General features: G+C 49.1%; 1 protein-coding gene across 1 annotated transcript in view; it reads left to right on the top strand.

The window, feature by feature from the left end:
- Nucleotides 1–536: 536 nt before the first annotated feature.
- The window catches only part of PLEKHO2 (pleckstrin homology domain containing O2), a 45,558-nt gene continuing 19,334 nt past the window's right edge, over nucleotides 537–26,760 (top strand). Inside the window, exons 1-3 of the mRNA XM_054042441.1 lie at nucleotides 537–912; nucleotides 13,167–13,319; nucleotides 21,758–21,874. Of these exons, the coding sequence (XP_053898416.1) occupies nucleotides 901–912; nucleotides 13,167–13,319; nucleotides 21,758–21,874 (282 nt within the window). The 5' untranslated portion in view covers nucleotides 537–900. The remainder of the gene's footprint in view (nucleotides 913–13,166; nucleotides 13,320–21,757; nucleotides 21,875–26,760) is intronic.

The following is a 26,760-nucleotide window of genomic DNA, read 5'->3' as shown; positions in this document are numbered from 1 at the left end:
AGTTGGGGATTGGGCCTGCTTTGAGCAGGGGGTTGGACTAGATGACCTCCCGAGGTCTAGCGTGACCAGACAGCAAGTGCGAGAAATTGGGACGGGGGTTGGGGGTAATAGGCGCCTATATAAGACACCGCCCCAAATATCGGGACTGTCCCTATAAAATTGGGACCTCTGGTCACCCTACTGAGGTCCCTTCCAACCCTGATAGCCTATATTCTCTGACAATTATTGTGGTAGCTCCTAGGAGAGGCCGTCAGGGACCCGGACCCCGTTGGGCTAGGCGTAGTCCGCCCGCACACGCAGCTACCCGGGTCTCTGCCCCAAAGAGCTTCCAAGCAGCGCGAGCTGGGGCTTGGGGCGCTCAGGGCCAGAGGGGACGGCCAGGGGCCGCTGGGCTTGTCCCTTCGGAGGAGAGGAGCAAAGGGGCCAAGCCCTGGCATCGCCCCCCCGGTCCGCCCCGGGCTCAGCCCTAGCACAGCGGGTCCCGCCCCTGCAGGCAGGGAAGGAGCCGGGTGGGGCGCAGCAGGCTGGGTCTGCAGGCGGCGGTGGCTGGGTGCACAGAGGGGGGGGGGTTCCCGGTTCCCAGCACCCCGCCTCCTCCTGGGCTCCCGCGGCCGGAGCGAGCGGCTCCAGCCCCCGGAAACCCGACTGAGTTGTTGCGAAGCGGCGCGAGGAGGAGGAGGAGGGAGCCGGGGCCGGGGGAAGGCGCCGGGGCCAGGCTGGCTGCACGTCCCGCTCCCCGGGCAGGCGGATCCGGACCCCCGCCGCCCCCGCAGCCGGGAGTGACCCCCCCGGCCCGGCATGGTTGAGCGCCCGGAGCCGGTGTCTGCACCAGCCGCGGGGCTCCGGCCGGGGACGAGCCCGTGACTGGCGGCGAGGAGGGGACGCTAGCGGGCTCCGGCCATGGAAGAGGAGGTGAGTCACTTGGGGGGGCCGCGGGAGCCGCCTCGACACCCCCCCCCACTTTCCGGAGCTAGGAAGGAGCCCTGGAAAGTAGCAGCCCGGGGGGAGGAGAGGGCAGGACTGGGGGGGGGGGTAAGGCGGAGAATCTGCCTCCCCCGGGGTAGAGGGGAAGAAGCTCCCCAGGACCCTGAGTTTTCAGCCTCCACCCACCCCCCACCCCTAGTTGCATGTGTTGCAATCTGCAGAGTTCCTTGGGCTGGACAAACTGTTGAGCTTTTTTCTTTTTGCAGCTCTGCCCCCAGCCCCTGGGAGTTTCCCAGGGGAAAGTGCAGCCCAGAGCTTTGCAGTGCTTAAAAAACAAAATCCGGAAAACAGGATGGAGAGGGGGAAAGAAAGTCTGCTCCTTGTCCTCCCCCTCGGGCTGGCGGGTGAAAGGGAACAGGGGAGAACAGAGGCAGCTCCGACTAGGGCCTGGCTTGGCCTGGCGACTTTTTTTTTCTTCTTCGTTTTTGGTATGCGATGGCATTTGGCCCGGAAAGTGGAGGGTGAGAAGATTGTTGTTGATGGATGATGGGCTGGTAATAAGGGGGAAAGGAGAACTCCCGTCAGCTTCAGCGAGAGCGGCTCACTCTGCTTCCACTCCCACTGAGGTTAGATGCTGGCCCAAACGTGCGCCTTTTAGGGCACTTGGTCTCCTGGGTGGCACTGGAAGATGCTGTCACCTCCTGCCAGCTGGGGTTATCTAAAGTACCCCCAAAGCTCCCCGCCAAATGCAAACGTGGACGGGTTAGTTTGAAACCTAAACAGGAAAACATATGGGGCTCCAGGCATTGCAATCGCCCAGCAGCTGGGTGCCAGTCATCACATGTAACAGACGCTGAGAATGGACACCCAACAGGAACAAGCAGAACACCTAATGTGGGTTGCAGTTTCTGCTGTATCCATAGTGTAGCAGGTGCAAGGCGCTCACACTGCTGTGGTGAGGGTGGCATAAATGGCTGCATGGATAAATAGTATAGAGGTCTCCGGGTTTTAAATGACAGTCTTGCTGCTTTTGGGCTTCCCAGTGAACAAGTTACAGAATACAGTAATTCCTTGGATACACTTTTCCTCTAGCTTTTAAATAAGAACGGCCATACTGGGTCAAACCAGTGGTCCATCTAGCCCAGTATCCTGTCAGAGGCCAATGCCCGATGCACCAGAGGGAATGAACAGAACAAGGCAATTTATCGTGTGATCCATCCTGGGTTGACCTGTCCCCACTTCTGGCAGTCAGAGGCTTAGGGGCATGCAGAACATGGGGTTGTATCCTTGACCATCTTGGCTAATAGCCATTGATGTACCTACCCTCCAGGAACTTATCTCATTTTTTTCTGAACCCAGTTATACTTTTGGCCTTCACAACACACCCTGGCAACAAGTTCCATGGGTTGACGGTGTGTTGTGTGAAGCAGTACTTCCTTATGTTTTAAACCTGCTGCCTATTAATTTCATTGGGTGCCCCCTGGTTCTTGTGTTATGTAAAGGTGTTAATAACACTGCCTTATTCACTTCCTTCACACCAGTCATGATTTTATAGATCTCTGTTCGATCCCTTCTTAATTGTCTCTTTTCTAAGCTGCACCGTTCCAGTCTTTTTAATCTGTCCTCACATGAACATGGCCGGTTTTGTTTAATATCTTTATTAATGATCTGGAGGATGGTGTGGACTGCACTCTCAGCAAGTTTGCAGATGACACTAAACTAGGAGGCGTGGTAGATACACTAGAGGGTAGGGATCGGATACAGAAGGACCTAGACAAATTAGAGGATTGGGCCGAAAAAAACCTGATGAGGTTCAACAAGGACAAGTGCAGAGTCCTGCACTTAGGACGGAAGAATCCCATGCACTGCTACAGACTAGGGACCGAATGGCTAGGTAGCAGTTCTGCAGAAAAGGACCTAGGGGTCACAGTGGATGAGAAGCTGGATATGAGTCAACAGTGTGCTCTTGTTGCCAAGAAAGCTAACGGCATTTTGGGCTGTATAAGTAGGGGCATTGCCAGCAGATATAGGAACGTGATCGTTCCCCTTTATTCGACATTGGTGAGGCCTCATCTGGAGTACTGTGTCCAGTTTTGGGCCCCACACTACAAGAAGGATGTGGAAAAATTGGAAAGAGTCCAGCAGAGGGCAACAAAAATGATTAGGGGTCTGGAGCACATGACTTATGAGGAGAGGCTGAGGGAATTGGGATTGTTTAGTCTCCAGAAGAGAAGAATGAGGGGGGATTTGATAGCAGCCTTCAACTACCTGAAGGGGGGTTCCAAAGAGGATGGAGCTCGGCTGTTCTCAGTAGTGACAGAACAAGGAGCAATGGTCTCAAGTTGCAGTGGGGGAGGTCCAGGTTGGATATCAGGAAAAACTATTTCACTAGGAGGGTGGTGAAACACTGGAATGCGTTACCTAGGGAGGTGGTGGAGTCTCCTTCCTTGGAGGTTTTTAAGGCCCGGCTTGACAAAGCCCTGGCTGGGATGATTTAGCTGGGAATTGGTCCTGCTTGAGCAGGGGGTTGGACTAGATGACCTCTTGAGGTCCCTTCCAACTCTGATATTCTATGATTCTATGATTCTATGAAACCTGTTCCGTACACCTAATCATTTTTGTTGTCCTTCTCTGTACTTTTTCTGATTCTTATCTATCTGTTTTGAGATGGGATGACCAGAATTGCATGCAGTATTCAAAGCATACCATGGATTTATTAAGCAGAATTGGTATTTTCTATCTTATGTGTCCCTTTACTTATGGTTCCTAACATTTGGTTAGGTTTTTTGACTGATGGTGCACACTGTACAGATGTTTTCAGAGAACTTTCCATGATGATTCCAAGATCTTTTCCTTGAGTGGTAACAGCTAAATTAGACCCATCATTTTGTTTGTAGAGTTGGGATTATATTTTCCAACGTGTGTTACTTTGCACTTAATTTCGTCTTCCATTTTCTTGCCAGTCATCCAGTTTAATGAGATCCCTTTGTAAGTCTTTGCAATCAGCTGTGGACTTAACTATCCCGAGTTGTTTAAATTGGTTGGGTGAAACTGATCTATTTTTGTACTTTCTAAGTATGGGTATGATGAAACCCAGCCATTGAAAATGAAACCCTTATTTATGCCATCATACTTCCCTATTCTCTCTGTTTAAGGGTTTTGTACTGGTACCCATCACCATCATGTCTGAGCATCTGCCAGGCTAATAGATTGACAAAGTGCCTTGTGGGCTTCAGGAGGGTGTCAGCTCTTTTCCCATATCAGGTTATGGGAGGTTCTGCTTAGGAAGGGATTGAATTTGGAGAAATGGGTGTGGCAGTTGTTTCTCTTTCCATGCACTGTCGGTGTTTGTGCACCTTCGGCCCATTGTGCAGTACTGCGTCTCTACCAGGATTTATTCTAACACTACGAGCTTGCAAGCAACTTAAACAAATGTCATTCTTTTTCTCACATCAGATGGCCACAGCATTATTTCCTCCTCCTTTCCCCAAATGAGAGTCTGCTGCCCTTATATGGGCAAAGCTCCTGTTGCTAACTGGAATGGGAGTTCATCCTGCTTGAGGACTTCAGAATTGGGCCACAGCACATTTGATGTTAAGCCTTCAAGTTATGCCTTTCGCCCTCCCCGCCCCCACCGTCCCTCCCCCACTTCCTTTCAGTCTCCAAAACTGTGTGGCAGGGCCCAGGGTTTCTGAAAACTGGCAATAAGACAGTTGGGAGACTGCAATGCAGCCCAAGTTGGTAGCGACTGAAAGTTGTTATTATCTACTGGCGTACATGAAATTAATCCACATCACAAAAGCCACCTTCCAGCTGGCAACCTTCTTAGCTGTTTTGGTAAGCAGGCCGAAGCCTGAATGAGCTTGGATACTGAACCAGACCGAGAGGTGGTCACCCCCGTTCAGGAGTGAGGCGCATTGGCAGGGTGCTGAGAGGACGCTTTCACTCCTGCTGCCAAGGCTGCCCCTTCTGTGTACTGATGACTTAAGTTTGCAGTTCCACTCGCGCTGCACTTTTTTTCTAATGCTAAATTAACACTTTGCAGGCGACTTTTTCAAAGACAGCCTCGAATCCTGCACCCACCGGTAATTGCAAATGCAGTTTCATGAGCACGATCAGCCATAGGTGGCAATGGTTAGCGTTCATTGTCTAGTTATCTGATTTGCCACTACAGTTTTGACAGAAAGCTAAATGAGAACACTTTGGCCTGCAATATTGCATGTGCAAGATCAGAGGCCAAGTTGAAGTCCCCTGGGGAAAAAAAAAAGTTTTACCAGATGGCACTAGGGCAGTGGTTCTCAACCAGGGGTACGCAGAGGTCTTACATCAACTCATCTAGATACTTGCCTACTTTTACAAGAGGCTACATAAAAAGCACTAGCGAAGTCAGTACAACACTAAAATTTGACACTGCTCTATCTTAGGGTTACCATATTCTGTACCTCCAAATGGAGGACACTCCACGGCCCCCGGCCCCGCCCCCAGCCCCGCCCATACCCCCTCCCCAACCCCGCCCCCTCCCCAAAGTCTCCGCCCCCTCCCCTGCTTCCCGCGAACATTTGATTCGCGGGAAGCCTGAAGCAGGTAAGGGGGGAGTGGGGGGGAGGAGGCGCAGCCCAGGCTAGCCCCCCCGGCGGCTCCAGCCTGGGTTGGCTCGGGCCCTGGGGTGCCGGCCCCGGCCCACCACCCCCGGCCCGCCCAGCACTGCCGGCCCCCGGCTCCCCACGGGCCCGGCCGACCCGGCTCCCCGCCGGCCCGGCGGACCCGGCCCCCCGCCGGCCCGGCTCCCCGCGGGCCCGGCTCCCCGCGGGCCCGGCCCCCCGCGGGCCCGGCCGACCCGGCTCCCCGCGGGCCCGGCTCCCCGCCGGCCCGGCCCCCCGCGGGCCCGGCCGACCCGGCTCCCCGCCGGCCCGGCCGACCCGGCTCCCTGCCGGCCCGGCCCCCCGCGCCCCGGCCGACCCGGCTCCCCGCGGGCCCGGCCGACCCGGCTCCCCGCGGGCCCGGCTCCCGGCCGACCCGGCTCCCCGCGGGCCCGGCCGACCCGGCTCCCCGCCGGCCCGGCTCCCCGCGGGCCCGGCCGACCCGGCTCCCCGCGGGCCCGGCTCCCCGCGGGCCCGGCCGACCCGGCTCCCCGCCGGCCCGGCCGACCCGGCTCCCAGCCCGGACCCCGGCCCGGCACCGCGCCCCCGGCTCCCCGTCCGGCACCGCGCCCAGCCCTGCACTGCGCCCCTGGTTCCCGGCCCGGCACCATGCCCCCGGCCCCGCACGGCCGGCCCCGGCCGAGCACCACCCAGCCCTCCCGATTTTCCCGGACATGCCCGGCTTTTGGGGATTTCCCCCCGGACGGGGATTTGAGCCCCCAAAAGCCGGACATGTCCGGGAAAATCCGGACGTATGGTAACCCTACTCTATCTACTATACACTGAAATGTACGTACACTATTTGTATTCCAATTGATTTATAATTATATCGTAAAAATGAGAACGTCAGCAATGTTTCAGTAACAGTGAGCTGTGACATTTTTGTATTTTTATGTCTGATTTTGTAAGCCAGTAGTTTTTAAGTGAGGTGAAACTCGCGGGTACGCAAGACAAATCAGACTCCTGGAAGGGGGACAGTTGTCTGGAAAGATTGAGCGCCTCTGCACTAGGGTATTCATCAAAAGTAGAGGGAGGTAGTTCTTGTTACAGGTGTACAGCACTTTTGATTAGTTATAGTTAGTTATAGTTGCTATATATCTGCTTTAAATGAGGTTAGTGAAACTGAGCAAGGAACTTGAATACCTTATGTATAGTTAGTTCAGAAACCACCATAGTGATTAAACTTTTTTTTTGCTCAGGAGAAATCATAGAATAGCAGGGTTGGAAGGGACCTCAGGAGGTCATCTAGTCCAACTCCCTGCTCAAAGCCAGACCAATCCCCACCTGATGTCCACTGGGGTGGGATTGTTTTATGACTTTTTTTATTCCAGCAAAAGCCCTAGTGCAGACGCAGTTATACCAGAAAAGAAATGAAACTTGTGGTTTTGTGAGCCTGAAAATACTGGGAGAGGAGGCTGGAGGGAGGTTAGAGCTGGTTGTTTAAGTGTTTAAAAAATAAAAAGCCTCTGAAGTCTTACATCCTTGCTAAGATTTGTAATCATAAGTGTGTCCAAGTTGGACACATGAAACTCATGTTTCACTGGTAAAGTGGCCATAATGTAAATTGCAGTAGTGAAATACTGAGCATATGTCCAGTTCTTGGTGTTGATTCTCTTGACTCAAATTAGTGACAGAACAGCCAGATTTTTCTCTTACACCATCAAATCTTGACAGATGTCAAAGGAGTTTCTTCTGATTTACACCAGTGTCAGAGGAGTACCTAGCATAGAAATCTCTTGGAAAGGACACAAAGTATTTAGTACCTTCAACAGAAAAATACCAACATAATCCTGAAGTGACACAGTCGTTAGTCATGCCCAGCGATAGCAAGATTCCTTTGCTCTGGAATTTTTGTAACTGTATTTTGGTGCAATTGGTCTTTTCGCCCTATGCTCCTACGTGAACCACATACCAGGTGCGAGAGCACAGAGTGGAACTGAGGGTCCGGTCCTGCATTCCTTGCTCTGGCAAAGCTCCCATTAACATTATATGCTAATATCTCTTCTGGCATGAACCTACTTCATTGCCACAAAAATTATCCACAAAAATGTCAAATGCTGTTTCTGATCAGACCCTCCAGTTTCACTGTAACAAACATTGATGTTTAGTTATGTTGACTTTTACACCTGTAACACATGTTGCCTTTGCTCATTTTCACCTCTCTCTTGAGAAAGGATAAGACTAGAAGCCAGATCCTGGCCTTGTATAAACTGGTTCACACTAGCTAAGGATCACACCCAGTGGGTTTGATTTTACATTCCTGGTACAGTCAAAACTCTTTAGGGTCTGATCCCTGAGTCTGGTCAAGTTTCTCTCAATGCCGGGCTGAGGGAGGGGAGACTAAGAAGTGGAGCAAAGATGACAGGACCCTGCTCTAAGGCTGATCTAAATTCTGCCAGCTTGTGATGGTCCCAAAGGACCCATTTGTGGGCTAGGGATTTCCAGAGTGCGCCAACCCTGCCCCCTCCCTGAGACTTGCCATGTAAACCAGAGGGGCTGGGATGGGGCTAATGAAAGATGCCCTGTTTTGGCACCACCGTAGTGCTGAATTGAGCGTCTGGTGTTTATGTTTTAGGAGAGGCCAGGGGGCTGGCTGGCAAGTTCAGGCCTAGATAAATTCCCCCCCAAGTCTGCAGGGTGGGCATCTCTGCTCATGGATCTCCCTTCCTGTTTGGAAGGGAACCGGGGGCTGGCAGTCTCCACAGAACCATTCCACCGCCCGTTTATGGGAGCCTGCTCTGTGGGGTAAGGATCTGTGCAGGCCCAGACTGGCAGGGTGCAGGGATGACCTGGGGTTGGGGGGTGCCACACCATCATAGGCACCAACTTTCTCCGGCGCCGGTGGGTGCTCGTGTCCCCCTGGCCCTTCCCCGCCCCGCCCCCACCTTTTCCCCGCCCCCATTCCAACCCCTTCCCCAAAGTCCCCGCCCCAACTCTGCCCCATTGGATCCCTTCCCCAAATCCCCGCCCCAGCCCTGCCTCTTCCCCCAGTGCGCCGTGTTCCTCCTCCTCCCCGCCCCACGAAACAGCTGTTTCGCAGCGCAAGCGCTGGGAGGGAGGGAGGGGGGAGAAGCAGGACGCGGCGGCATGCTCACAGAGGAGGCGGAGGTGAGCTGGAGCAGGGGAGCGAGGCGGGGCCACGGGGAGCTGCTGATGGGTGCTCAGCACCCACTAATTTTTCTCCGTGGGTGCTCCAGCCCCAGAGCACCCACGGAGTCGGTGCCTATGCACATCATCCCCCAACACCATTCCCTGGGGACAGTATCACAGCCCCAGGCTTTATTTCCTTTGCCCCAGAAGCTGTTGGCACCGGGGAACCCTTCGGTAAGGGGGTGGGTCAAGTGTTCTGGCTCCACCGGGCCACGCAGACAGGGAGCGGGAGGTTGTGGTGCCAGCAGCCAGACGCCAACCCTCCACGTGGATGGCTCCTGCCAAGCCCCTGGGCGACGCGCAGATCCTGGACGTTCTGCACGTGGTTCATTCCATGGTATGGACCAGACTTGTGTCCCTGAGCGATTGGAGGGGAAGCTCCGCAAAGGGGTCCTTATAGGGATCCTCCTCCCTCTTATTCCCTCCTTGTGGATTTCAGCATGGAGGGGTCAGTCTAACCCTAAAGAGGAAGTCCTGAAATGATAAAGGAGTACAGTGAATATCACTGAGCCTGAAACATTAAAGAACGAGTGGATCCACGGGGAGCACACCGGATCAGGACCGGTCCTAAATATAAACCAAGAAAGAGTACGGACTGCAAGGTTATGGCTCTTACAGCACCACTTGAACTCCAACATCACTTTGCACATTCTTACAGTATGAGCTTGATCATGAAAATGAACTAAAACATGAGCGGTAACAGGGCCGGTAGGTTTCTAGGAGTATAAATTAACAGCTTACGTTTTTACACCGAACATTTTTTATTTAAAACCACAGAAACAACAGGAATGGGGGAGTTTTCACTCTGCAGAGCTAAGTCAGAGGTCTATCACGTACATCCCTGGATGCATTTCTTGACAGCATTTCTGCTATCTGATGGGTGAAGTGGGGATCATGCATGTTTTAATATCCTCTTGCAAAAAAACTGTTAGAACTCTGAGATTTCTGTAAAATTAAGTGCTTGGGGCTGACAGATTTTCCTCCCAGTGTAAATCCAGAGCGGCTCCAGTGAACCCAGCAGAATTACACCAGTGTAAAACTGCTGTAAGGGAGATTGGAATCAAGCCCCAGGGTCCTATGAATGACAGCGAAAGGCGGCTCATTCAGGAAACCAGCACGTCTATATTTGTGCACTAGCTGATGTTTCCTGGCAGATCACAACAGAATACAACTTCCTGGCAACCTAAAAAGTTAGGTAAAACAAACGAACAAGAATTATAATACCACCTCATTTTCATGAAAAGCTTTGCATGTACTGCCATCCTGTATTGTGGCATTTTCAATTGCTATTTAGCGTGACCCAACTATCACAGGTAAATCGCTCTATAAATACATGCCAAGATACACCATTTCTTAGTATTGACCTGCTCCAAAGCCCACTACAATTAATAGGAGCCGTTCCGTGGACTTCAGTAGGCACTGGAATAAGGCCCTATATACACAACAACTCAGTCACTTTCTCCCCCTCCCTCTATTGGCGTGGCTGCCTTCCCTGCAGTTCCAGTTCAAACAAATGGCAGCTGCAATCCAAGGGTGTGTTCATTGTGAGTCGGATGCATGGAAACAGATTCGTTACCAAGGCTCACATCATCTGACAGTGAACCTCACACTAAGTTTTTGGAACACCTCCTTCTAGGCTAGCTCTGTCTGTAATCAGTTCTGGCCATGGGACTATCTGGTTTTGATCTCCGTCACTGCACTCTGCGTTTCCTCATTTGGAAAAAAAAAAATGATGGCCAAGTTTCAGTGACTTTGATGAACTTCTTTCTTACAAGAAGAGTTGCATTTCGTAACTAACCAGCACCATAGTGGGATGCGTTGGGATTCTGCCTTCATATTGCATGCTAATTTAGCATTGCTAAGAAGAGTGCAAAGCTTCCATGATTTATCTTAGACAGAACAAGCCTCTTGTCCCAACAGAGTTTGGATGAAACTCAGCCTGTGTGTAAGGTGTCATTCTCCTGAAATACATTGGAGAATTCTGGGTCAGTCTCCTGTTGCAGTCACAAGTTTGCTGATGCTCTGTTTCCAGGGGAGTTGGCTCAGCTGAAGGTACAGTAAGGGATTCCAAATCTCTGCTTGTTCCTGCAGAAGAGACTCATAAAAGGGTCAGCACTCCAACAGCAGCCCAGATGAAACAGTGGGGAGCACTGGGGAAAGATGGATTCTGTTTGTCTTCCATTGCAATGGCTATTCAAGAACATGTCCTGAAGCTTGAAAAGAGCTTGTGCCTTAAGTGTATTGTATTTAAGGAGGCTTTGCTGACCACAGACTCCCCTTCCTGGGTTTCTTTCTTCCATCTGAAAAGATTATTTGCACCAGATACATTTCAGTTTATTTTTTAAATCACAAGAGTAATTCATCCCCCCATTGTAAGTGGATCTGGAAAACGATAGGGCTCAAGAATGAAAACTTGCGTTCCTTGTGACTTCCCTAACTTGTGATTCTCCTCCACGTGCTGCGGTCACAGTCCCTGCAGCGAGCCCAGGGCTGTGGGACCTGCTTCCTCCCCCAAATCCTGAGATTTTTGGAGACAATCCCGAGACCTTCAAAAATTCCACTTCCCTCAAACCTGAGATTAAGCAGGAATAGTTCTGGGTGGGGTACGTTGCTGTAACCTATGTATGAACTCTTAGGACAAGTGACTGGGTTCTAACCCCACAGTCCTGATTCTGATCTCACTTACAGTGGTGGGAATCAGGAGTAACGTCGCTGTGGTGAATGGAAGGCAGCACTCGTGTGTGGGAGATGAGAATCAGGCCCTGTAGCTCTGGAGCAGAGCAGGTCTGTGTCTGATAAACCCGTGCAGCCAGCAGTTGTCTGTGAGCCGCCTGCACAGTAGCATCTGCTACTGTAGTGTCTCATGATGATGGAAACTAAGACCAGCCTGGGGAATAAGCGAAAAAGGTCTATTAATGTAGCAGCAGAGACGAGCGAATGGAAACTGATTTGCCCACCAGTGTTTCGTTAAACGCCAAGGCACTGAAACAAAGCGGGGCTGCACAGCCAACACTTGGACATTGATTTTGCTCTTTTGCGGGTACTTACCACCCCCTTCTTCCCACATTTTCAATGCCAGGACTCAGACTGACAGGGAGGTTTCCCTAGCACCAGCTTCCCTAAAGCAGTGTATTGTCTTTGCAGCATATTCCACTGGGGACTGGCGCAGGGACAGTGCACATCCCCGGCCCCATGGAGGGCTTCCATGATGCCAGGGAGATAGTTGGCCTTCCACCCCTTCCCTATGGGCCAGGGGAGATGTGTGTGCAGTGGGTGCCCTCAGGATGATCCAGGCCCAAGCAGTGAATTGGAGGTTTGGAAAAGGTGGCTGTGGAGAGGCAAGGATTGGCGGTTAGATGAAGATAGGGCGGGTGAGGGGGGACACAGAAAATTTTGCTTGCCACAGCTATTAAACGTCCCAAATAAAAGGAACTGTTGCTTTCAACTTCCTTCTTTTCCTGCTAGTTCTTTCCACTCAAGTTAGAATCAGCCCGCTGCAGAAGTTAGTCTGAACGTAGGGACTGAGCCGGTGTGAGGAACAACAGAGTGCAGAGAGCTAAGCCCTTGTTCCTGGTGCCTTCACATCACACGGTGCAATTTAGCCTAGCACTGTTAATACGCAAGTCTCAGAATGCCGTACCCAGCATTACAGAGGGGCCCACAATTCTCCAGGTTATAGCAGTGCAGCCCACAGCTGACAGCATCACGTGTATGGAAGAAATGGCCAAGCTTCCGAGAGAAAAACTGGGCCTGGAGAAACTGCCTAAGAGCAGCTCCGGGCTGGATCCTGGGAGTTGCGGCATTGACTACAACGGGAGCCGGAGTAAGCCCAGGAGATTCTCCGGGTTTCCTAGGGTGTGTTAGGAACAGAGCTGGATGTTTTTCAAATGCTGTGGTGCAGGGAGCCCCTGTTTAAAAAGGGGCCCCGGAGAGCAGCGATAAGGAAAACCCCAGCAGTGCAACTACACCACTGTGCTGAAAGTGCAGAGAGCCCCCCCGGGGGCTAACAAGGGGTCTGGGGGCAGAGGCAGCCTTCGCTTCTGCCAGCTCCTTCCTGACGCATTGGTTCTGGAGTCCATTCTGCCGAGCCCCTCCCCAAGGTGGAAGCTGCATGAGGGGACCCTGCCTGAGTTGTCCTTTCCCTGCAAGGTGAAGCCTGACCCCGATCTTTTTCTTCCGAGTTAGTGAACGGTGGGGAGTGAATGCCCCTGGCCAGATTGTGACTCCTGGTGAGAGACGTGCATGGCAAAGAGGACCTGCCAAACTCGAACAAAGGGACTGTAAGAGCACATGTGGGCCCTGCGTCCTGCCAGTGGCCTCAGTGCGAGGGGTGGGGGGCCCAGCACCTCTCCTCAGCAGGCCCTTTGGAATACGTAGCTACTGCTGCCTAGGTCTGAAAAGTGCAACTGACAATAATCTTCCTTCCCTTTGCTTTTTGTGGTGTCTTTGCAGGGTATGAAAGAAGAGGTCACGGAGAAACCAAAACGTGCTCCGACCGCAGACAAAGCTGGCTGGATTAAGAAAAGCAGTGGAGGTCTTTTGGGATTATGGAAAGATCGTTACATCCTGTTATGTAAAACGCAGCTACTGGTGTATGAAGATGAGGTACGGTTTGCTCAGGCTTTCCTGAATAAGGACCCTATCCTGCATGGTGCAGAATGGGATCAGGCCCTTAGACGACACTAGATGTTTGTCCTTCACCCTTTCCTCTGGTTCATTTAGTCCCATTCAGTTTGTCAAGAAAAATCCTGGAAGGTTAAATGCAATAAAGAGGAGACAGCTGGTGCATTTTAGAGTATACTCTATATTATAAATATTTGCACCCATAACAAGAAACTGCCAATGCTATTGCCAAATTTGAAAAAAAAAGAGAGATTCTGTAACAACGGAGCAGATTATCAATTTGGGAGCAGTGGGAAGGAGAGTGGGACATGGATTTTTTTTGCTGTTTAAATTATAAAACTGAATTGCAACAGGCTGACTTCCCACCTGCTACTCAAGTGAATGACACAGCCTTGCAGCTGTTTGGCAGCCTTCAAATGTCTGGCCTGCAACGTTTCAAGCTCTTCAGGGTTTCACTTTCCCATTCATGGGCGTGGAGGGTGTTTGTGAGCATTTGTAATGGTCCTTAAATGCAGACACAAGGCAGATTTTACTTGGCTTTTCCCTTCTATTTGATCAAAAGCAGGACTAAACTGCATTGGAGTAGGACCCATTCCTTCAGCCTTACTCCTGGGAGCCCTTCTATGCACTTCACTGGGATTACTTACATGCGAAAAATTAGAGAGCCAGGCTCTAGTTTAATACTCTTTTCAATCAACCGAGAAGTAAGAGCCAAATGAAATCTTACTCGCATCTGCATTCAATGAGGATTATAAATGCATGAAAATATAGGGCCCAGTCCTGCAGGGCTTCAATGAGACTGCATGCATGAGTAACGATTTCCAGGATCAGGCTCCATGATTTCAGTGGGATTTCCTGTGTGAGCAAGATTTTGCAGGACCAGGACCAGAAGTATAAGAAAATTGCAATGCAAAGCACGTAAATAAAGTGTGTGTGTTGTGTGTCAGAGCCACCAGAATGGGGAAATATTTCACTAGTTACATTATTGCGATGATTTGAGGAAGAGCAACCCTGAAAAATACTTTTGGTTCTCTCTTCTTCCCCCCCCCCCCCCCCCCCAAATGTGCTACCTGATGGAGAAGGTTTGACACAAATCAGTCAAGTCAAATGCCACTGGGTGGGCCCCCCGGCAATCGCCATTGCCCCTTTGAGGCCATTTGTCCTGAGCAGAGCCGGCCAGAGAATGGAAATCCCCTCATGCAAAAAATTTACGTTTTTCAAAGATTGTTCATCCCAAACTGGGACCCAAAGTCAAAAATGCAAGATAATTCATGGGAAGGGATTTCCTGAAAAACACCCATTTTGAGAGAACCAAACCCGAATTTTTTGGCTTGCTGGAGGCCGAGTACCCCCGTTTTCTGCCTCCCTCCCAAGTCACGCTGCAGTCCCCCCGAAAGGCTCTTGGGAGCTTCACTCTCTCCCTGCGGGCAGAAAGGGAAATTGCCAGGAGCCTTCCAGGAGGGCAGCTGGGGAGCCACCATTTTAGCTGGGGAGCCTGATGGAAAAATCAAAAGTTGTTCAGCAAAATCAAAATGTTCCCATGCGAAAAGGGCATTTTCCACCAGAAATCCATCCTGATGGGAAATTTCCAGCTAGCTCTGAAACTGCGAGCACCATGAAGTGCTTTTATGAGCGTTTAAACGAGGAGTCGAAATAAAATCTTCGACAGCCGCCAGAGAGTTAGGCACAGGTTTATTAGCTTGGGTGTAGGGGGAGTAACTAGACCTACAGTGGTGTGGCAAGACATGGGACCCAATCCTGTAAATTACTGAGTCTCTCCTGAGAGCTGCCAAGTACCCGGACTGCTGTAGACTCCAGCTGAAGTTTCAAGTGCTCAGAATCACACAGATTCAGGGCTATAAAGAAGACATGGGCTTCTAAAAGGGGACACCTTTGAAAACTATATATTGAGGTTTTTATCTTCACAGAAGGAAATGGGGCATTTTAAAGTAAGCTTAATCTCCACAGATGTTCAGGGGAAGGAAAACCCCTCGTCGTTTAAAGAGGTATTTTATTTTCTCAACAGGGAAAAAAGGACATTTATAACAACCAGACACAATATTTTCTGGCTGTAGTTACATCCTGTAATAAATTGCATCTGTAACCTTGGTTAGCGGGCCCGTCCCACTATTGGAAATACAGGGCCATGGTAATATCTATAGGCTATTGAAGTGGCATATATTGAAGACGTGTATCTTAGGAGTGGAAATTCTCTGAAGTTACGTGGTAGTGTAATAAGACAGCATACGCTTGTGCAGATTTGGTGCTGGGGTACTGAAGGAAATGACTGTTGTTAGTGAGGCACTTATAAAAAGGTCCCCATCCCTGTAATATCGGAGCCACTTAATGTCTTTGTCTCTGCAGCAGCCCCGCAAGGTAGGGAAGTGGTATTATCTCCATTTTACAGAGAGAGAACCGAGTCCCAGAGAAATGAAAATAATTTGCTCAAGGTCGCACAAGAAGTCTGTGGCACAGGGGGAACTGAACCTGCATCTTCTGCTGCTCAGTGCCCAACCTGAACCCCATGGCCATCCTACATCCCTTTCCAGTATCTCTCGTTGCAGGCCGAAAGAGGAATACAGCTTTCTTTGCTCTTTTGAGAATCAAATAGGTTTAAATGGAATTGCTTGTGCTTTTGAAAGGTTGGGGTTAATAGCCCTAGGAAGTGAAGGCCTCTCCTTACACGCAGGCCAGGTATAGCCTGCGCAACACGATAGTGCATGATTCCATCCTAATGTGTCCCAAGCCTGACCCGAAGGGGTGAGATGGGAGGTCAGCTTCAAAGGCCTCTCTGTTGTGACTCCTGGCAAGGGTAGGATTTTAGGATAGGCCTGGCTGTCTATGAAGCAGTGGACCAGGCCCAACCAGTTCACTGGACTTCAACCAGTGACCAAGAGACAAAAGCCAACACATCCTTTTACCAGCTTCCCAACCTATCCAACCCTTCATGAATCGGTGTCAGTAGAGGGCCAGGTTTTCTAATGCTGGACTCTAACAGTTGCCTTGTTTGTAGGTCCAAATGCCACACTTGTTTTTCTGAGTGCACAAGTGTGCAAGCTGTACATGGAAATATTTGTGTGTACAAAGTTTGTGCCTACACAATTGGAGGCAAAGCTAAGAGCAGCTGAAAATCGAGCCACATCATATTGCGTCACTGAAAAATATAGCATAAGAGTAGCACAAATACTGTGTTAGCATCATTTGTGGTTATCTTCTATTGATTGAGATTTGGCAGTTCGGACTTGCCAGTCCACTTTGAAACATGTTCATCATCTCTTAGCCAGGCTTTAGGGTTGTTTTAAAGGGTAGCTGTCTTCCCAAGGCAAACTGTAATTGGCTATCATCTTACACTGAGCAGACGGTTGGTGAAAATCTCGGGTACCTTTAATGTGCTTCAAACTTCCTTTAGTTGATGTGGTATGAAGTTAGGTGTATTTCCTGTATCCCATTTTGGCTTCATCTACATTACCCCACACTCTAACCGCCACATGATCTCAGACGTGCTACCTGAGATACATTTTTAGTATGTATGTTGCACACACACCCATACTAATACATACACGTACATGGTACTCACATTCTCAGGGAGCTGCTCAGATATTACAATGATAAACATGGTATAAAAGCATATATAGAATAGAATAGAGTTGTTATGAAATAATGATTCTGCCGGTCTTCAAGAGAAATGTATATCTTGGCCAGAATGAAAATGAAACTCAGAGAATTACAAAGGATATCTGAAGAACAAAGACTCCTGTACAGAAGGAGGTTAAACATAAAAGTTGGTGCAGTCCCAGTTCAAATTAGACAGTATCACTCACTCTTGAAATTACCTGTGATCCTTTTTTATGCAAAGTAACAGAACTAATGTAAAAAGTTGGTTAGTTATGTTATTAAATGTATATCACTTAAGGCATCAAGGAACATAATCTAGCGTGTAAAGAACAGGACTGGAGGTCAGGGCATCTGGATTCTATCGCTGGTTCTGCAGTAGACTTCCTGTGTGACCTTGGTCAAGTGCTTACCATCTCTGCCTGCATTTCCCCCATTTGTAAAGTGGAGATAATGCATTCCCTATTTCAAGGCTTAATTGATTAAATTACTTGGAGATCCTCAGAAATGGAAATTATTATTACAGCCAATCTAGACATATACGCAGTGGATAGCCACAAATAGCACATTTGGGGCTGGTCAAACATTTTCAATCAAAACTTTTTTTAAAAATGAAAAATGGCATTTTCAGGTTGATGAAAATTTTTATGCAAAGTCACAACTTTCATAGAAAATACTTGATTATTGTGTTGGAAAATCATAAAACTAAATCCCCCCAAATTTTGTCATTTTTAGGGTTTCAGCAATTTTCAGTCAAATATTCTTGACTGCCAAACACAACAAAATTTCAGTTTTGGGTTTTTCAACAAACATTTGAAATTTTGTGTGTGTGGGGGCAACCTTCCATTTTTCACCCAGCTGTACCCACATGATTTTTAAACAATCAATGCTTTGAATACATGTATTAATATGTAAAAGTGTCCTAGTGTGAATAACTTTCTGCCTAAGGCCCCAATCCAGCAAAGCACTTAAAGTTACATGTGTGCTTAAGCAGTCAGCAGTCAAGTTGTCTACTACCGGAGTAATCAATGAGTTTATTTTCATGCTTCAAGTTACACACATGCTTAACTGCTTTCTTGCATCAGGGTTTTAAGTGTCTTATTAATGCCCCTAATCCTAGCCAGTGCAAAAGTGATTTAAAAATCATCCTTTAACACATGTCAAGCGAAAGGAGGAGTGAATAAATTTCACCATCCCGCTGTCACCTCTCAACAGTTATGTGTAATGCTCCTGCACCAATAGCTGAACAGTATTTGAAATGTCATGGGACACCCCCAAACAGCTGTGCTACAAGATAAAGGGAAACCCTTGATTGCAAACTGAGGCAGCTGCTGAATTAAACCTTTGTATCTGAGTACGACACAAAATGATTTTTGTAACTCCCCTGTGACACGAGAGAAAACCAGAACCCAAGCAGGTGTGGGACAGACTGACGAGTCCTATTTATAAGAGCAGGTCTCCAGAACTCAGAGCTGGCTGATCCTGAAAGGTGCTGAGCGTATATCACTGCCACAAGATCCTAGGGACATACTGGCACTCAGCACATCTCAGAGTCAGGCCCTTCAGTTCTGGATTTCTGCTGTGGACATTAGATAGGTAGGATCTCCTTGTGACCTGGCTGGGCACAGAACAAAGGCCAGCCCCTTGCCATTGGTAACCTGTCACGTTTACACACAAAAGTCACATTAAAACACAGTCCAAGCCTAGAATCTTCCTTGGCCTCTTGTATAGGGTTTCCTCCTTCATATTGGTCCAGGCCACCCTTTTCTCCCCCTCTCCAGAGGGGGTAATTTACTTGGGAAACTCCAGGTTCTGAAATCCCCTTTTCCCGATGGGGGCATGGCCTAGAAATCAGGCCTGTGCCCTAGGACAGGGCCTGTACACAGGGTCAGCCCTTGCACAGTCCTCTGCATCCCCCATCAGTACTGCGCCAGAGGCAGACATGTCGTCACTTATTCCCTGGCTGTGCCTAAGCCCCAACTCCTCCCCCCAGGGAAATACTGAAGGTTAAATGCTGCAGTGACCAGCTTCGGAGGCGGGTGATGTCCACTGTAGAGCTTCTGGTCCCTCACCTGCCATGCCTTCCGCTCTCCCAAAACCATCAGAGCCACTAACTATTCTTAAAAAGAACAGATGTACTTGTGGCACCTTAGAGACTAACAAATTTATTTGAGCATAAGCTTTCATGGGCTAAAGCCCACTTCATCAGATGCATGCAGTGGAAAATACAGTAGGAAGAGAGAGATATACAGAGAACATGAAAAAACGGGTGTTGCCATACTAACTATAACAAGAGTAATCAATTAAGGTGGGCTATTATCAGCAGGAGAAAAAAAACTTTTGTAGTGATAATCAGGATGGCCCATTTCCAACAGTTGACAAGAAGGTGTGAGTAACAGTAGGGGGAAAAATTAGCATGGGGAAATAGGTTTTATTTTGTGTAATGACCCATCCACTCCCAGTCTTAGACAGGAGAAGGGCTTCTGTGGGATCTGGGGCAGGGTGCCTGTCAAACTCTTTAGGCAGGAAAGAAGGGGTGGAGGGCTAAGAAGGATTAAATGGCCTTTAGAGACATGCTGCGAGCACAGCTGCTGGCACAGAGTAGAGCCAGACCTACTGCCAACAGGCTTTTTGAGCGAACCGCCCCACAAAGCTCTGCCAATCCACCTTGGTCCTCACCCACAACAGACTTGCACAGAGAGGCGACTAACTGGGTGGCAATTTTATGATGTGGGCAACTCGCCTCTAACAACCAAGCTGAGATCACCCAGCATATAGGCACATGTGTTTGACCTCACTCTCCTCTGTCATTTGCTGGCTTATAGGGATTATTAAATGTTCTATTTCCATCCCTTACACGTTTGTAATTATATGGCAAGGAAGGCCGCGTGAGCCCTGTGTCAGAATGCATCCCATCTACACAGAGGGCTTGATCCAGTGCTCAATATGTACCAGGGCTTGCCAGGGCTGAGTCCCGGCACCTCTAAGCATGGCAGTTCATAGCCCCAGCACCTCTGGGCTTGCTGCATCGGTTATGAATGTACAAAAAATTGCTTGAGCCCTGACACCAATTTCATTACAAATTAAGCACTGACTTGATCCTGCCTTTTTGGAGTGAGTTGGTTTCAGCGTGAGCAGGAGCGGCACGTCAGACACTGATGCCAATGCTCCCCGTTCTCCCCTCACGCTCACCTCCTCTGTTTAAAATGGAAAGAAATGCTACTTTAATAACAAAAAATCCAAACCTAAGTTAGGTCCCGGCACCTTCGCGTTGCCCGCCCCCTGCTCTGCATCCCAGCAGCTGGGGCCTCCTCGCAAATACAATGCAATGAAAGAAATTGCAACACAGCCAGAGCTGGCCCCTGGGACTTAAATGTCAGATGGTAAACCAAGGAAATCCCCCTCCGTTCACTTCCTTGTGACTATTCCCTGCCTCTAACTGCTCAGTAACTTCCTGGCTAGGACGTGCAGCCCACAGCCTACACGCCTCCTCTGCACTGTTTCCCTGGTGTTTGCTAATCATTGCTAGAGGCAGATCTGAGCCACAAAGCTTGGAGCGGAGACTGAACCCACCATTTGGGGGTGCCCATAGCTGGAGTTTTAGTGTGCGACAGACAGGGCCTGAGCCACCATGTTAGGATTTGGATCCCCACCTTCCATAAAGTTCATGGGAGTTGGCAGCCGAGTCCCAGTCAGAGCCCATGTCTTAGTGGAACACCCCTTGGTTCACATCTCAGAGGCCTCTGTGGTGCTGCTTCTCTCTCTCCCCTCCTGTGAATGTCCTGATGCCCTGCCTGCAGAGGTTGCTGGTCGCCACTTATGTGGCTTCAGGGTTTGCTACACTAATGTTAAAAATTAATATGTATGAACACTGAGCTAATCGCGACCTCTTCCAGGCAAGGACCCACCCCCCAGCTAGGTGTTTGTACAGCACCTTGCGCAGTGGGGCCCAAATGAGATTGGCACGTCCGTGATATAAATCCATAATACTATCCCCTGAGTGTTACACTACCAAATCGACCAGTTGAAAACGATGCTGTTTCTGTGGAACTACAGTGAACCAGGACAATGTGTGCATGAAAGTTTAGCTATGTCATTAGGAAGAATGGGCCGAGTGGGTCTGATTGAAATCCTCATGGACTTCAGTGGCGTTACCCCAGGGATGGCTAGGCCCCAGCAAGGCATTGGTAGTGCTGCTTTCTTTGTAAGAAAATAATTCTGTTTTGACAGATCAAACTTGCAGACAGAAAAAATGTGCTTAAACAACCTACGGCCATCACTGACCCTTGTTCTTATTGAGGGGAAAGGTGACCCAAGCCCGCAGCACAAGAGATCCTGGAGATCTGGATTCTTGTCCCTGTTCTGCCAGACTCCCGCTGTGAGTTGTCACGGTCTGTGCCTCAGTTTCCCCATGTGTAAAACAGGGATAACATTTACCTAACGCACTGGAGGACTGCGAGGCTAAGTTAAGGCTTGTAAAGCACTTTGAGATCGTGGTAGAAAGCACTACAGAAGTGCAAAGTTTTGTCAGTTCTGCTCCGAGCAACAAGAGTCAAGCGAGCGAACGCCTCTGCTGAATGCCATACAGCCTATAGAGCAGCGGATTTTCTTCCATGAGGCATTTGCCTGAGTTACGGAGGCTTGCTGCCTGCGTAACTATAATTGCACGTGGATTGTTTTAAAGGCGAAAGAGCACTGGGGAGACATAAAGGTGGGATGAAACTGCAGAGGTTGTTGGTATGCATTTGATTGAGAGGTATCATGTTCCAGATAAAGGTTTTCTTCCCCCTTCTCTCCCCGCTCTGCAGGAGGAACAGAAATGCTTAGAAACGGTGGAACTGGAGAGCTATGAGAAGTGCCAGGATCTGCGCGCTCTCTTGAAAAGGAAAAACCGTTTCATTTTAATTCGATCCCCGGGTAAGAAGGTAGGATTCTCCTTCTCTTCCCCTTAAACTCCACTGCCTACTGAAGTATCTATGTCTATGTGCCTAGACACCTAAGGACACCAGAATTCGCATTCTGATTTTGCAGTGATTTACAGTAATGAACTGGCTAATATGTATATCTATCATCCCCGCCGTGACCTGTCCCTCCGTCTGGGCTCTGCTGTGTCTCATAGATCCTAGATTGCTCACAAACAAGGGCGATTCTCCCTTTAATGAAATATGGACTTGTGCTTTTGGAGTGGGAGGCTCTGAGGTTGATCTCCAATGCAGCGGGGATTTTCTGAGCAGCAAAGGAACCACCATAAAGTGGCTGTGAACTCTTTACAAGTGGTGGGGAGGATGGAATGCCCTATTCTTCTCGTGGGGCAGGAAGAGGGGGGGAGGAATTCTGTCTTCATAGCTACTTTCCCTCAGGAGAAGTGTTTCCTCATGAATTTTTCAGCTTTAGGTAGTTCTGTCCTTCTGTCGCAGATACTGTTTCATCAGTGGAGAATGAAAAAACCTGCTTCTTTCTGCACCCATCTGTTCTCCCCTGGGTCCTGATTTAGGACAGCGCTTAAGTTAAACACGTACTCGAGTCCCATTGAAGTCAGTGAGCGTTATATGGGAAAGAGTATGGCTGAGAGGCTAGATCATTGGACAGGGACTCCGGTGACTTGGGTTCTATTCCCGGCTCTGACCTTCTGTATGACTTTGGGCAAGTCATGTTTACTCCCTGTGCCTCAGTTTCCTCTTGTGTAAAATGGGAATAGTGATGCTCATCTCCTTGGAGAGCTAGTGTTATTTTAGGAAAACCCCCAAACTCTAGCACCTGGGGTTCCTGGGTCACCCTTTGGTTCCACCCAAAATCAGTGCAGGAGTCAAAAAGCCTTTATAAATGTACTATAGCACTGAGCCACAGCGTCAAACCCTGCTTGCCTCGCTCGCCCACACAGCCTCGCGGCTTTCAACGGAAGACTGTTGTGAGCCAGAAGAGCAGGATTGGGGTCCTAGTTTTGACAGTCGTGTGTCAGAAACAACTCAGCTAGCCCTTTTGTCCCTAACGTTTGAGTCAGCAGAATTCTCTGAACCCCACAGTGTGTTTATTTGATTTATGAGGAGTGATTGTTTTACAGCACGGCTCGCTACTGGTTCTGCTTGGGGGTTTACCATAATTCCCTAGTTACAGGCTGCATAGTTAGACATCTTTATGGGATAGAACTTTGCAATCATAGAAATGTAGGGCTGGAACGGACCTTCAGAGGCCAACTCCAGCCCCCTGCGCTGAGGCAGGACCAAGTACACCTAAACCATCCCTGACAAGCATTTGTCCAGACTGTTCTTTAAAACCTCCAGTGATGGGAATACCACAACCTCCCTTGGAAACCTACTCCAGAACTTAGCTATCCTTAGAGTTAGAAAGCTTTTCCTAATAGCTAACCTAAATCTCCCTTGCTGGAGATTAAGCCCATTACTTGTTGTCCTACCTTCAGTGGACATGGAGAACAGTTGAACGTGGTCCTCTTTATAACAGCCATTAATATTGAAGACTGTTAACTGAGGGGGAACCTGTCTTCTTTTCTCAGGACTAAACATGCCCAGGGTTTTTTTAAACTTTTCCTCCTATCTCAGGTTTTCTAAACCTCTGATCAGTCTTGTTGCTCTCTTTTGGACTCTCTCCAATTTATCCACATTTCCTAAAGCGTGTCACCCAGAATTGCACACAGTATTCCAGCTAAGGCCTCACCAGTGCCGAGTATAGTGGGCAATTACCTCCTGTATCTTACATATGAAACTCCTGTTAATACACCCCAGAATTAATTAGCCTTTTTTGCAAGTGCATCACATTTTTAACACATATTCAATTTGTGATCCACTATAACCTTTTCACCAGTACTACCACTTAATTATTCCCCATTGTGTAGGGGTGGGCTGGGAGTGCAGGCTCTGGGGTGGGGCTGGGGATGAAGGGTTTGGGGTGCAGGAAGAGGTTCCGGGTTGGGGGGGGTGGCTCAGGGCTGGGGCAGGGGATTGGGACACGGGGTTGGGGCACAGACTTACCTACAGCAGTTCCCGGTCAGCGGTGTGCAGAGGCAGGCTTCCCGCCTGTCCTAGCACCGTGGACCACGCTGTGCCTGAAGCAGCCAGCAGCAGGTCTGGCTCCGGCTCCTCGGCAGAGGCACACAAGCGGCTCAGCGCGGCTCTCGCCCACAGGCACTGCCCCCCCGCCCCAGCTCCCATCGGCCAGTTCCTGGCCAATGCGAGTGTGGAGTCAGTACTTGGGGTAGGGACAGGGCACAGAGCCCCGTAGCCCCCCTGCCTAGAAGCCGGACCCACTGCTGGCCACTTGTGGGGTGCAGCGCAGTGTCAGAACAGGTAGGCATTAGCCTTCCTTAGCCGGGGAGCACCACTAGCAGGACTTTTAACGTCCCAGTCGGCGGTGCTGACCCAGAGCGACCCAGTGCCTCACAGCTTACAAATTGATTACTTAATAATTTGTTCCAGTATCTTTGTTGTTGCACCGCAATATCTCACTTCTGGTTTTTCTTTTGATTTGTTTTCTTTTTTCTTTTTTGCCTAAGACTGAGAACATGTCACTGAATTATTATGTCTCCTCCTAGTTCAGATCTGACAGGCTGGGGCCAGGGGATTGATCAAAACAAATTCATTTCTACAAGGATTTCTGCAGCCAAAAATGTCAGCATCTCAGCTCTGCATATTTTACCTGAATGAGGACTATTCAGTCACTGTAGGGTTTTTTGAGCACACTCAGGTTTCAGTTAGTATTTATTATTGCATTAATGCTGAAAAGTCTCAACTGAGTTCAGGGCATAATTGTGCTAACCGCTGCACAAACACGTAGAGACAGGCCCTTCCGCTAAGAGCCTGCACCCCGACCAGACCAAGGAGGAGAAAGGAAGTAACATTATACTCATTTTGCAGATGGGAAGTGGAGATAGAGATTCAGTGACTCGCCTAAGGTCACACAGGAACTCTGTGGCAGAGCTGGGCTCCTAAGTTCCACACCAGAGCTGTCACCACAAGACCAGCCTTCCTCTCTTATTCGTGGGGTTTCTTGCACTGTGACTAAAAATGAATAGCAGCTTCATCTAGTATTTTAGGTCCTATGAGCCTAACCGCACAAGGCGCCATGCACAGCCTGTTACGCACCGAGCACCCACAGCTCCAGTTGCCGGGTCCCATTAGATACTTTGGGCCATTCATTTTTAAGCCGAACTCCCAGCTGCAGTCAATGGAGATAAGTCTGCATAGAAATGACAGGCCCAATAGGAACCTAGTGTACGTTGCTTAGATAGTAAAGGATCAAATCCTGCTCAGCTTACTCATGCAAGGAGCGGCATACGTTTCAGCGGCACTACGCACACACATATGGGCACAAGATGTGACCTTAGGGTCATGATTTCCACTCCCCCAACCCACCACTGAAGGTTAACGTCACCTTTTCAAAGCACTGGCCTCATGGCAGCCCCTCCCCGCCCTCTATCCCCCATTCCACTGCCCTGTATAATACCAGGGCCCTCATTAAAGGGAGCTCCAGAGAGAAACCACTTGTTAATAACACCATTTTGATACATGAAAAGTTCACTGTCTGTAGCGGTTTGTTTTCCTTTTGGCTGTGAACCTCGGGAGGGTGTTGACACACAACGTACTTTCACAGATGTCAGAACAGACTTCCTTGAGCAGGCCAATGTACACAACTGTTGTCTTGCTGTTTTGAAATTGCAGCTGTGGCGATATTTATCAACGAAACATTTTCCATTTGGGAGCCTTGCTGCCGTCCGCTGTCTGTGCAGCAGTTGGAAATCACACACCTCCTTATCTGGATCTCTGCACTCTTCAGGCCTAGCTGCCTTTTCTTTGCCACATTTGCTGATCGAGGTCTAAATGAGTGTGAAAAGTTTGCTGAGGTGCTGAGTTTATGGGAGCTGTGGGCTCTTGGCCCCACTGAAAAAACAACAACAGGGCACTTTTATTTAGATGTATAAATATGGGGGTTTGTGCTGAAGTATAGGGACCCACAATTGAAAATCTTGGCCATGGTATCTGCAAACAGCAAATATGGGAATACTACCCCAAGATGCTCAATTCCCTGTACAGACCATCCATAGTGTGTTAAGGTGCAGTACATGCTGTAAACATCTATCATGGATCTATGACAGGGGTAGGCAACCTATGGCACGGGTGCCGAAGGCGGCACGCGAGCTGATTTTCAGCGGCACTCACACTGCCCCGGTCCTGGCCACCGGTCCGGGGGGGCTCTGCATTTTAATTTAATTTTAAAAGAAGCTTCTTAAACATTTTAAAAAATTTATTTACTTTACATACAACAATAGTTTAGTTATATATTATAGACAGAGAAAGAGACCTTCTAAAAACGTGAAAACGTATTACTGGCACGCAAAGCCTTAAATTAGAGTGAATAAATGAAGACTCCGCACACCACTTCTGAAAGGTTGCCGACCCCTGGTCTATGATATCATGAAGTACCTATCAATTAAAAAAACGTATGTGTTTTGTCCTAGTTTTAGAGACACACTCACAGTACCTGCTAGAGATAGCCTCTTACAAAAATATCTCCAGTTTTATTTGCCCTAGTCTCTAAAATGGAGGCTGGGTTATTCTGAGAAAATGTTTGAGCATAGACATTTTCATGCAGCCTTTACTCTTGTCTTACTCTGTTGTTGGTTTACTTACTCACATGGAACTGAAACAAAGTATAATTAAAGAGAAGTGAGTACAGCACTTTGCTGAAGACTTGAGACCAGGAGAAAGAAAGGTGGAAGCATGCGAAGAATTTGTTCTGTTTAGAAATCTTCAAATGAGTCAATCCACCCTCATCAGTTAAATTAAGCAAGTCATATAGA

Source organism: Malaclemys terrapin, chromosome 10, assembly GCF_027887155.1.
Source record: "Malaclemys terrapin pileata isolate rMalTer1 chromosome 10, rMalTer1.hap1, whole genome shotgun sequence".
Lineage (NCBI taxonomy): Eukaryota > Metazoa > Chordata > Testudines > Emydidae > Malaclemys > Malaclemys terrapin.
This window is presented reverse-complemented; position numbering and strand designations above follow the sequence as displayed.